The sequence below is a fragment of the Colias eurytheme genome, chromosome 31 (assembly GCF_061535395.1).
Source record: "Colias eurytheme isolate Ceu_HAF_F1 chromosome 31, ilColEury1 Martin Lab GWU primary, whole genome shotgun sequence".
In the NCBI taxonomy this organism is placed as follows: Eukaryota; Metazoa; Arthropoda; class Insecta; order Lepidoptera; family Pieridae; genus Colias; species Colias eurytheme.
In genome coordinates this window covers 592,234-605,224 of record NC_143010.1, presented here as the reverse complement: position 1 = coordinate 605,224, position 12,991 = coordinate 592,234, and the positions used below count along the sequence as shown (strand labels likewise).

Sequence of the window (12,991 nt, the reverse complement as noted above, 5' to 3'; positions counted from 1 at the left end):
TTTTATGTGATTTTATTTATTTATGGGCCCTTGAAGTTATGAACATACTGGGTAATTTTATCTTTCTTGGCATTTAATTCTTTTTTTTATTCCATTCGAAGATCTACCGATAGTAAATGTTACCATACTGAATTGGCCTATCTTTCAGCTTAGCACACAAAAAAAATCAAGCATCTAGCGCAATAATTCACGTCACCATAAATAAAAATCTCATCGTACTCGGCGATAGATGAAAAATTGAAAAAAATGTAATAACTCCGAAAATACGAAAAATCGCATAACACACATAGGGGTGATTCGGATAGCCCTCTAAGTCCTCTACCTCCCAGCTTCAGTATATCACTACTTTTTGGGACACCCTGTATACAGGGTGTCCCACTGTTGGTATACTAAGTTCAAAGGAGGTTATAGTTTAGCATACGCTAAGTACGTAAAAAATATTTATAAAATTCCAGACGCAGTTATTTTTCAAATAGATGAATTCTTAAAACTCTATGTGTACACCCATAACAAGCAACCCGCCCAGCTTTGCCACCAGCACGTGAGCTATCGTTTAAGATTATGTTTTCATAGACAATATGCTCACATTAGCGAAGCGGTAAGTGCCGGTTGAGCGGAGCTAGAGAAGAGAACATGGATTTTCAGGAAAAATTTAGCAAAATTTTTTTTATGTAATTTTGTTGTTTGAGTATTATTTTCGTGATCAGTGTATGCAAAACCACAAGTCTCTTCGCACTTAGTATACCAATAATGGGACACCCTGTATAAAAATGAATCGCAAAATGTGTTGGTAAGCGCATAACTCGCGAACGGCTGAACTGATTTCGATAATTCTTTTTTTATTATATTCCTTGAAGTACGAGGATGGTTCTTATGTAGAGAAAACGTAAACATGTACCACGGGCGAAGCCGGGGCGGACTGCTAGTTATTAATAAAATTGTTCTTTTTAATTAATTTAATATACTAGCTGAAGTATGCAACTTCGTCAGCTTTCAAAAGTAATATTTTTTAAAGCTTATCCAATGTTTTCCTTTTTTTTATTGTTTGCAGCATGATGTTATATTATTTATAAATGGGGCATTCATTTGTTTTTTTTTTCAGGGCTCAAATCGACGAAGGGACTCGTCTATGTTATATTTAATATTGGTCTTGATTTATCAAAAATACTTGATGGTAAGATAATAGATATAATAAAATAAAATAAAAATTAATGCGTTAAACAATCTACATGTTTTCAAAGACTGACTGTTTAAATTGTTTTTAACTTGTATATTATTATTTTTAGATGGCCAAAATATCGATCAGAAGACATTCAGCATTCTTATTGTTAATGGTAAGATGTATCAATGGTAATATCTATCACATGTAATAAGCCTCTCTATATTATAATTATTATTTAACGGTAGTTACCTATATGTGAACAATAATAATTACACTTTTTTTCAGTGAGCATTCTCATGGGCGCCTTCGGTAATGGAATCAGAACAGATTGTAAGTAGTTATTTATATAATTATGTAATATGTTTGTCACCTTGGAAGTTGAATTTTTATTTATTTTACCTCTATAGCTCAAAATTTATAAGAATAACCTCAAACTCTTTATTTCGAATCAAAATCCGCCTAAGTCGAAATCCTCCATAAGTTGAAAACTCTATAACTCGAATTTTTTGGCGTCTCCCTTGACTTATTAGAGGTGCTACTGTATTCCTAGATTTTCGCCCGCGTTTTCCGAAAAATCCGCATAGTTCCCGTTCCTGAGGTATTTCCGGTATAAAAAGGCTATGTCTTATTCTGGGTTTTCAGCTACCTATATACCAAATTTCATTGCAATCGGCTAAGTAGTTTTTACGTGAAAGAATGACAAACATCCATCCTTCCACCTATCCTCACAAACTTTCGCGCTTATAATATGTATTAGTAGGATATGAGAAGAAAGCACAAAAATTATTAATTATTTATCTTATATTTTATTGTATTATGCCAAGATTTCAATTGTGTTAATGTCTTCGTGACGTTTATTTATTTATAAATTTATAAAGAATAGAAAAAATTCGATCACAAGGCGGGATTCGAACCCGCATCCTTTCACGCCAATCCGTTTATTTATTTGAACAATTTATACATTGTAATTCTAATAATATAATATATCTTACACAACCTTTTTACTACATTACACTAAATACAATGTTTTCTACAGTGGGAATTACCATATCATACGGTATTTTGAAGACCTGTCATCCTATATTACTAAACAATGGATATCAAGGTAACGTAAGTTATAACGCGAATCATGTAAAAAGAACGCTGGATGAAAGTGATGGGGTGTGTTTTGGCATGTATCGAGTTTAGCACGAAAGTTATTTGCTGCTTATTTTATTGTTGAAGTAGGCTCTCGAGTCGTGGCTTCGCAACTACATATTTGTTATTCTTATACCACCTCATAACACCAAATAGGTAGACCAATAAATCGCCAATGCGCAGCTTAACCGTCAGCGTTCTTTTTACATCACCCGACCTATACTTATTTTAAAACAAGTAGCCACATACTTAATATTTTATTTATCCGTTAGCGTTCTTCTCCATATATACTGCTTTCCGAATCGATGATCAATGTTAAAAATATGTTATGGCGATTTAAAAGTGCTTTTATAAGTAGTTAGTCTAATTGAATAAATAAATGTTTGATTTTGAGATAAAAAACGGCCCAGTCATTCTGGAAATAACATAAAATAACGTAACAAATAAACAAACCTACAGTCGAACTTACAAATGTTGTTTTGTTGTAATAAATATAATAGACATCACCTTTTATATAAACTCATAAAATAAAAACATGCTCTATCAGTCACCTAAAACATAATCAAAAACGTTACAGGAGTTCTCACCCATTGGAAGGACGTAAAAACAAGAATTGACAAATGCAACGGTAGCCCTGGTCCCTTCAAACCTGACAATAACAATGATGATGATGCTGATTTAACTAATAATAATAATTGGGATGTTGATGATGATCAAGATACAGATGTTAATACTGGTGGTAATAACAGTAGTGGTGATATAAATACTGGTGGTAATAACGCTGGTGGTAATATAAATACTGGGGGTAATCAAAATGCAGGTGGTAATAGTAATACAGCAATTGGACACGGTAAAGGCAAGGTAAGGCTTTAATTTGATGTCATAATGTTCATTAATCATATTGACATATCAACTAATTAATTTTATATTTCTTTTCAGCTAAGAATAACGATATCAGGGGCACTAAGTTTCATTTTTAAGATTTTCAAACGTAAGTGTATTTTATAAAATGTATTTTAGGCACTTATTTCACTATTGAGATATGTAATATAATAGCTCAAATAAAATATGCAATACAAGAAGTAGGATTCGGGACGAAAAACAAATCTAGACAAATTTTGTTTAATCTTTTCGCGAAAAAGATTAACAAACATTCATTTATTATCACAAACTCTCGCATTTCTTGTAGCAGTCGATATTTATATCTATGTGATAGTCAAGACCCGAAGCTTGGGCACTCGTAGGTTAGACTGGACCTCCTAGGTTTGAGTAAAAATACTTCAGTCAAAGGGCGAAATTCAAATGTATTTCGAGGATTGCCCGATGGCTTTTGTCAAATTGAAGATAAACCAGTACTTCCGCGAAGAGTTTTTGTTTCGGGATTTGACTATAGGTAACATCTATAAAAATCTTACAAGTTTCAAGTAAACTAAAAAACTATTCAGCCTAAGTATATTAACAAAATTTTTCAAAATTATATTTTTTAACTCTTGCCAGTTCTTATCTAAAAAAAAGTAATTACGTTTTTCATTACAGCCAGCACAGATGTATGCGACGCACAAACACATAAATCTCTCTTGGTTTATAGTAAGTATAATTATTATTATTTATTGTAGTGAAATTCTTAAGGGGCGTTGAGAATAAAATTTCATGGTCGCGTCATGGCAACACCGTCACGTCATGGAGTAAAGTAAATCTTGCCAAAGAAGTTTAACTTCTTACACGTGTGCCGAGAACACGCAAATTTTTTATTTTATGTATAGTTAAAGATTCAGTGTTTTTATTCCAATCAATAGATCTGGAGAATAACTAACTGATATTGATTTACTTTACATCATAATTAGTTACAAAATATGAAAATAGTAATAGTGACGTAAAATTTATTAAATTTATTCTTTAGTAGTATTTTTAACGTAAAAAATATTTTTAATTACAGAAAAACCAACGGATATCAACGGAGTCTACAAATTAGTAGTAGACTGTAAGTATTTTATACCAATAATCATAAACTAGCCTTACCCCGCGGTTTTGCTTGCGCGTTTATTTCATAGAAACAGACAAATTAATTATATTAAATTCTTTTTTTCAGTTATGAAAGGGTTTGGTGGAGTTATTGATACTAAATACAATGGATGTAAGTATAATGTTGAATTTATTTACTTTATTTAATCAACGCAAACAATAATGAATGTTATAATAATTCATATAGGTAGGTAATAGTTCTGTTTGTATGTGTAAATAAAATTAAGTTATATTTTTCTTAAATATTTTTTTTTTATTTTTCAGATGGATCCCTTCTTGTTCGAAGTAAGTTTTCACATCTACCTACACATTAAAAATAAAAAACGCATATTTTTGTCTAATTTTTAATTTGAAATATTAAATAATAACAATGTACCTATTATTTAAATCATCTTTCATTACAATAACGAGTTTTTTAACTTGCAATTTAATTACAAGAATGAAATGACGATTGTAGAGCCTATATCATTTCTTTTTCAGTGTCAATCGCTCTCAGTAGAATATCTATTTGTCTGTCCGGAAAGAACAGTAAGTATTTTTTATTATCAAACTAGCTGCTCCGCGCGGTTTCACCCCCGTGGCTCCATTCCTGTTTGTCGTAGTGTGATGATATATAGCCTTTATTCGTCCTCGATAAATGAGCTATCTAACACTGAAAGAATTTTTCAAATCGGACCAGTAGTCCCCGAGATTAGCGCGTTAAAACAAACAAACGATACGCTACGACCAACAGGAGTGGAGCCACGGGGGTGAAACCGCGCGGAGCAGCTAGAAATTAATAATTTTATTTACAGGTCACATTCCGTTCTGTACGCGAGATTTTCCACAATACAACATAAAAGGATGCGGTACCAACATACAGGATATTCGAGAGAGATTTAGAGTTAGTAACTCAAATAAATTGGTGATTGACTTTATAAATAAATTTACTAATGGACAAGGTATGTTCTGGCATCGTACATTTGAAGATTTTTCGCTTCTTTAGTAGGAATAACTAACATTTTATTATTTTTATAGGACTCAATTCTACTAAAGGATTTGTCTACCTAATGTTCAAATTTGGACTCGATATAGCCAATATTCTTGGTAAGTGAAAACAACAAACCTAAGAACTTTATATGACGACTTATTTCCTTCTATTCTACGAAGCATTAGAAAAAAATAATTACATAATATTATATCAAGCTATCTATAACTTGAGAACGAACATCGAGATCAGTGATAGATAAATAAGTAAGAGATTTAATAATAATAAGAATATATTTTGAATAATTTTTTTTAAGTACATATTAGGATCGAAGTTATTAGGTAAACACTTTATAATTTGTATACAATAAAGATATTTTAATGAATAAGATATTTTTTTAATTAACTCATTTATTTCCAGATGGCAAAGTCATTGATCAGAAATCATTCAGCACTCTTATTATTAATGGTAAGATTTTAATAGACAATTTATGTGGAAATATCATAGACTACAGGCCCATGTTGAAAAATGTATGTGTCATTTGAACCACCAGGTGACCAGGGCAAAAATCTCTACCTATAATTTCGAATTTTCTCATCTGCACTCAGTTGGACAGCTTACATGTCACGGAATAGTGCTGAATCTTATTATTTTATGCTCTTATATCGTTCTAGATAGGTCACCTGGTGGTTCAAATGACCCATAAATTTTTCAACATGGGCCTGTAGTCTATCATGCTACTTGCGAGTTTTTCATTTTTTTTCAAACTTTCATTATTTTTTCAGTGAGCATTCTTATGGGTGGATTTGCGAATGGTATCCGAAGTAATTGTAAGTCATTTTGAATATTTTTATCAATAGAAAGATATTTAATTGCTATAAAGAGCTATATTATGGTCTATAATATGGTGTTACCTAATACATATATAATTTCAGCCTTATTTCGATTTTCAGTGCTATCTATATTAAAAGGCTTATTAACAAACGAAGTCAATTAATTTATGAAATTATTTTCTTTACAGTGGGAATTACTATTTCATACGGCATCTTGAAGACTTGTCATCCAATTCTGATCAAAAATGGATATCAAGGTAAAATTTCCTCTGTAAATCCTGCTTATATATATATATCATCTTGTAGATGTCGAAATTCCAACGTCCAATATAACATAAAAAAAATCTCTAAACAATACACTTTTAAACCTCCCTTTATTATTACAGGAGTTCTCACTCATTACAAAGATGTAAAAACAACAATCAAATCATGCAATGGTAACCCTGGACCGTTCCAACCAACAAACACTAGTGATAACGACAATGAATTAACAAATAATGACAATTGGGTTTGTGATGATGATCAAAATTCTGGTGAACAGAATTCAGGTGAAGAAAATAATGATACAACCAATGTTGGTAATAATGTAACAGGAGGAAGTAATGCAAATGCTGAAACCAATACGAATACAGACAGTTCTTCTAATTCAAGCAACTATAATAGTAATACTGGTACAGTATCTTCTGAAAACAACGCAAATGCTGCAAGTAATACAAATACAGACAGTTCTACAAACACAGGAAACGATGGTAGTAATACAGGTGGAACAGTTACTTCTGAAAACAACGCAAATGCTGAAAGTAACGCGAATACAGGAAGCAACTATGGTACTAGTAACACTGACAGCAAAAATAGTGCTACTGTTAATAATGGTGCTAGTAATGATAACAATGCAAGTAATAATGGTAACTATAGCAACGGTAGCAATGGTTTCAACAATCAAAATAATCAATATAGTGGTACTAATACAGAAAACAGTGAAAACACAAGCTATAATACCAGTGGTAGTAATACCAATGTTGGCAGTACTTCTAATACAGGAACAAATGAAAATAGCAGTGCTACAAACAACAACAACAACAGTGGTACCAACATTAACAGTGCTACCAGTAATAACAACAGTGGTTCTTACAGTAGTGGTACAAATAACAACGGTGGTTCTAATAGCGCTACTGAAACTAATAGTGGTTCATACAGTAGCGGTACTACCAACAGTGGTAATAATTACAGCAGTGGCACCTCTAATAGCGATACAAATAACAATAATGGTTCTTACAGTAGCGGCACTAACGACAGTGGTGCCTATAATAGCGGCACTAATAACAATAGTGGTTCATACAGTAGCGGTACAAATAACAACAGTGGTTCCTACAACAGCGGCACTAACGAAAATAGTGGTTCGTACAGTAGCGGCACTAACGAAAGTGGGGCCTATAATAGCGGCATTAATAACAACAGTGGGTCTTACAACAGTGGTACCAATGATAACAATAGCGGCACCTACACAACTTATGAAAATTGTACTACATTTGGCAATAATGGTGGATATGATGAGAGTAATTCTAATGTTCAACCACAAAGTGGTATAATTTATTGGGAATATGTACCAGAAACAAATGAATCTACACAACAATAATATTGTGTGATAATTTCATTTATCTTCATTGAGATAATATTAATATGGAGACGACACCGCCTACATCACTTATGTTCCACTCAACATACGCCATGCAATAATAAAAAAACCGCTCAACATACGCCATGTTGAGCGGTTTTTTTAATGGTTTTAAAGTGAAACGCATCAAATATGCCTTCGTGTGTGTTACGATATTGCACAAATAATACAAATAATACGGAAAAGTGCAAAGGAATAACTTTCATCGGTAAGTACCTAACTATATAATAATTTTTAAAACTTAGTTAGAGCAAAAAAATGGCGCACAGATTTTGTTCGTGGTGTCTCCTCCATACGTAGTAATATTATCTCAATGTTTATCTTATGTGTTTTGTTAAATAAAACGAACATAAGCAAGTTTACCAGACCAATAGTTTGAATAAATAAGTGTGCTGAATTTAGGTTAACTATTTTTCATTTTTTATCTGTTTTTATCCTGTATAATTGTATATTATGGCCTATGGTAAAATGCATGATTGTTTCAATATTATTGCAAGATAATTTTTTGTACATTTTCTTTAAATTATATATATTTTTTTAGTTTATTGAATGTAAATTTTTACCTATAAGAAATATTTTGTTACGACCATTATGGTAATATTACCTATGTATGTATTTTATTTAAGCTTAAGATTTCCGTTGGATGAATAAAGTTTTTATGTTTCATTTTGAGTTTAATTTCTAAACTAGCTTTTCGCCCGCGTTTTTAAAGAAAAACCCGCATAATTCCCGTGAACGTGGGATTTCCGAGATATATTAATTAGATATAATTATAATCTATCGTGTTAATCCAAGTTACTCTCTGTGTGTGCCAAATTTCATTGTAATCGTTCAGTAGTGTTTGTGTGTAAGAGTAACAACCATCCATACATACACACTTTCACATTTATAATATTAGTTACTATTCTGTTTTTTAGGCAGATGGTCATTTTTAATCATATTTTTAATGATCCTAAAAAGAATTAAAAATATAAGGATTCTAACTTTGTTTGTGAATACCTAGGTAGTTTTTCGTAAAAAGGTTTTTGGACTGCAATTTCGGAATTTTACCGAAGTAGGTTCTTACTAATTACTATCCTTGTCTCCGAACTCTGGGCGACCTACTTTTTACCAAATTCCGCCAAATTCTCATTTCCATGCACTTTCCATAATTTTTTTCACTCCGATAGATGGCGCTATATTAAAAATGTGACATGTATAACTATAATTTTAATTTTCTTTATTAAATTAATATTCCTTAATCAACTGAATTTTCATTAATTACGCAAGCACAGAGTAATAGAGCTATTTTCAAATGGTAACAGCCATTTATAAGCTTCGCCATTTCACTCTTACGTGACTAGTTATAAAACTTTAAAAATAACGTCATCGTTTCCGCGTTTTACTCGCATTGCTCCGCTCCTGTTGGTCTTAGCGTGATATATAGCCTATAGCCTTCCTCGATAAATGGGCTATCTAACACTGAAAGAATTTTGCAAATCGGACCAGTAGTTCCTGAGATTAGCGAGTTCAAACAAACAAACTCTTCAGGTTTATAATATTAGTATGGATTAAAAAGTATAATGACATTTTTTCCAAAATATTGAACTTTATTAGTACATATTACAAAAGTCTATGGTAATGAGAGAGGAGGATAATAAAACAACCATTGTTCTGTATAGTTTATTTTATATAAATAACATGCTTGCATGGAACATATTTTGCAATTATTTAAAATAAATAATATGCTTTAGTTGATATGCTTACCTAATTTTTGATGCCACAGATTAACAACTTACAAAAATGGTGAAAAATCCCTATATTTATTGCAATAATTAAAAACTGCATAATCAATTTGATGTTTTTTTACAATAAATAGTTACTTGTCATCTATTTATCTTTAACACTGTCTATGAATAAACAAAAAAATGGCGGATTTTTGGCGCCAAATTTTTCTTATTTATTCATTGTATAATATATAAAAACAGTTGATTTTAACAGGTGATTACGATTAAAATATTTATTAAACTTGTTCACAGCATATTATTGCTAGCAAAAACTTACCAATGATATTATAAGTAAAAATGTGTAAATAACAACACATCATCATAAAACCATGGACGTATAAAAAAAGACGGACGCCGTATTACGAACTAACAACGTGAAGCCACCATAGTAAGCTAGCGATCGTGTAAAGACAATAAACACGCACACACTCTCACCATAGTAAGCTAGTCGGCCGCCATTACGTCGTGAACTACCGACTGATTAACTGCGTCACTGTTTCACAAAAAATATTTAAAATGCCGTCTTGCGTGGTTAAATGGTGTCGCAACAGTACAATTTTAAATAACAAATCACAAGGGATTACATTCCACAGGGAAGCAAGTTATTTCTTTTATGTTTTAATGACAAAATTATTACGGCAAAATTTATAGAAAAAAATACAGCCGCCATTGTCATCAACACAGCTGTTGCCATGGCAACATGGCACACACACATGGATGTTTCGCCGCCATTACTAGGCTTCACTCAATGTTTAGGCGATATACCGTCCGTCTTTTTTTATACGTCCATGCATAAAACATTATCAACGTAAGACAGCATGATTTAGTTTTTTATAAAAAGAGACAATTCAAGGCAAATCTGGCTATTTAGCCACATTGTAATGGGCCGCTCCTAGAGCCGTTTTAACTAATGTATTTTTTGAAGTGAAACTTCTTTATCGGGGTTGGAAAAAATTTAGTGTAACATTTTTTTGTTATGAGTGACATTTTTCCGTTACGCGCCATCTTTTTCTTATCGCGTGATTCGACGTATTTCTGTAAATTTGCATATTATAGTAAATTATTTTTTGAAAAATGAGGTCATAAAGAAGTTTCACTTCTTACGTGTGTATTAGTACACGCACACATTTTTTTTTATTTATAATATCATTTACTATTACAGAATATCTCTACATGTATATCTAAAATAAACTTAAACACCTAAATAATATAATAATGAAATAAACTCAATGCTTCTTTACATCTTTATCTCTATGAATACCTTTCAATTTAAAGATATGATGTTTTAACAGCACTTTATTCAAAAACTGCTCACCGCAAACACAACTATACAACTTAGACAATATTTTCTCTCCTGACATATGTACTTTAATATGTTCGTGCATTTGACAATCACCTACACATATCTCTCTACAAAAAACACACAAACGAACATCATTCGTCAACGAGAGACCGACGAGAGACGACGATAATTTCGGCATTCTAACCTCCGCATACTTTGGCACGAAATATGGTTGCGGATCGCAAGCTATTGCATTGCTATTCTTATGTTTCAACGCTAAATGCTGCTTGAATAGACCTTCTTTCTTTGTCTCATACTGGCATATAGCACAGTACAGATATTTCGGGTGACTTTTGACGTGTTCCCGCAAGTGTTGCCTGTTTTTACACTTGTAGAAGCATATTTTGCAGCTGGCGACACTCTGTATGTTGTGCACTTGGAAATGGAACCAGAGAGTCCTTACTCTGATGAATTTCTCGCATTTTGGACATTCGACGCGCGAATGCCCGCGAACTCTGTAGTGATGGTATATTATGTGTAAGGCCAAGTGTCTCTTATTGAAGAATATGCAATGACACTCATCACATATGAAGGTTTCTCGTTCGACGCGCGTTGCGTCTTCCGAACTTAATAGATGATCTGTTTTTATGTGCTTTATAACTTCGTCTCTATCTTCAAATATTTGGAGGCACATCTGAAAGAATAAACTCATATTATGTATGTAATTATTTATGTTGTCGATTGTTTTCCTCAATATGACATATACCAAAAGTTCTTTAGATGAAGTCTAATTGAATAAATAAATGTTTAGAGTTTGATTTTACCTATATTTGATGTCTAGATAAAAATTTAAATAGGCTCATATGCTTATTAATTTAATTACCACATTACACATAATCTTTCTAAGAATTTTATGAATAAGATAGTGTCCCTGTTTGTGTATAACATCTGAGCCTGATAAAAAGATTAAAAAGCTTTGCTACGGTTAAAAGACATTTTCTTACAATGCTAAAGCTAAAAAAGGTATAAAATAAGTGATTTCAAGGCAGACGAATTTCTCATTCGTGATATACAGATAGCGTACCAGCGTAGGTACCAGAACACGGGAATCCAACCTAGTTCTACACTCACGCGTCAATCACTATACCGAGAAAGTGAAATTAATAAACATTAAATTTACTTAGAAACCAGCAGTTTAAAGTTGCCAAAAACTTAATAATACGGCTATAATAAGCTATGTTCTAACATTTTGAGGTTATGTTCCATACATCAAAATTAACTCACTTTACACAGATTTTCGGAGTTTCCATGCAACAAGTTCAACAATTCCTTCTTGTGTCTCTTCTGTTTATGGCATTCTACTTCTGTTTCACTGTACCAGTCTCCTTCAGAACATCGATCACAACTAAACATTTCGTCATCGTAATTTTCTTTCGTATTCACGGTGCCCAGCCCACGGTCAATCACCTCGGTTGATGAACGAAACATTGTTTTATATTAAGCAATAAGCTGTTATAATAAAACTAATTTGATAAAACTATTAACTTTTGGATTTGGATTGTTGATGTTTTGTCGTTTCGGTTTAGGAGCATCATAGACGACAAATGAATAATGATCAAATCAACCACAGATAATACTCAATAGTCATAAGTCAATACTCAACTGTCATTTTGTCTATGGCGATTGCTGTGTTGCCAGTCGGCTGTACAGTGTAATTAAAAATTAAAAGCAATAATATTTTTATTTTCACGCTTTTCTATAATACTGAATACACGGGTGAAACTGTGGGCGAAAAGCTAGTATGTATGTCATAAAATCTTGTATACGTATTTCTTCTGTTTGTGTTTGTATCAAATACTTCTGAACGAATCCGAGAATGTTTAAATATTACAAACGCGAGCAGTCGCGGGCAAAAGCACAAAATGTACAAATTTAGTCTTATGCATACTGGAACAGAAATATAATTAAATGTTAACCATATTAATCCCTCAGCCCCCGGAATCAGACACAATAGAAAATCTATTGTGTCGTGGCCCGATCGGGCCGCTCGGTGGTCAAGGGGTTAATTATAAAGGACGGATTAATATTGCAATAGTATTTCTGACCTAGGTAGACGCTACTAAAATATTTTTTAAGAATCTTTTTAA

At 32.3% G+C, this 12,991-nt stretch overlaps 1 protein-coding gene across 1 annotated transcript; it reads right to left on the bottom strand.

Moving 5' to 3' along the window:
* Positions 1–10,738: 10,738 nt before the first annotated feature.
* On the bottom strand, positions 10,739–12,443 carry LOC149895325 (uncharacterized). Its single transcript, XM_090119056.1, has 2 exons — positions 12,129–12,443; positions 10,739–11,538 (listed from the first exon to the last, which is right to left on the bottom strand). The coding sequence occupies exons 1-2, from the start codon at positions 12,330–12,332 to the stop codon at positions 10,789–10,791; spliced, it is 954 nt and encodes a 317-aa protein (XP_089975182.1). The 5' UTR covers positions 12,333–12,443; the 3' UTR covers positions 10,739–10,788.
* Positions 12,444–12,991: the final 548 nt, after the last annotated feature.

What these genes read in the sequence shown, in the direction of transcription:
- LOC149895325 (XM_090119056.1), bottom strand. Translation starts at nt 12,332, where the DNA reads ATGTTTCGTTCATCAACCGAGGTGATTGACCGTGGGCTGGGCACCGTG. An exon ending in ACTCCGAAAATCTGTGTAAA is followed by an intron (nt 11,539 to 12,128) that starts GTGAGTTAATTT and finishes TTATTCTTTCAG; the next exon opens with ATGTGCCTCCAAATATTTGA.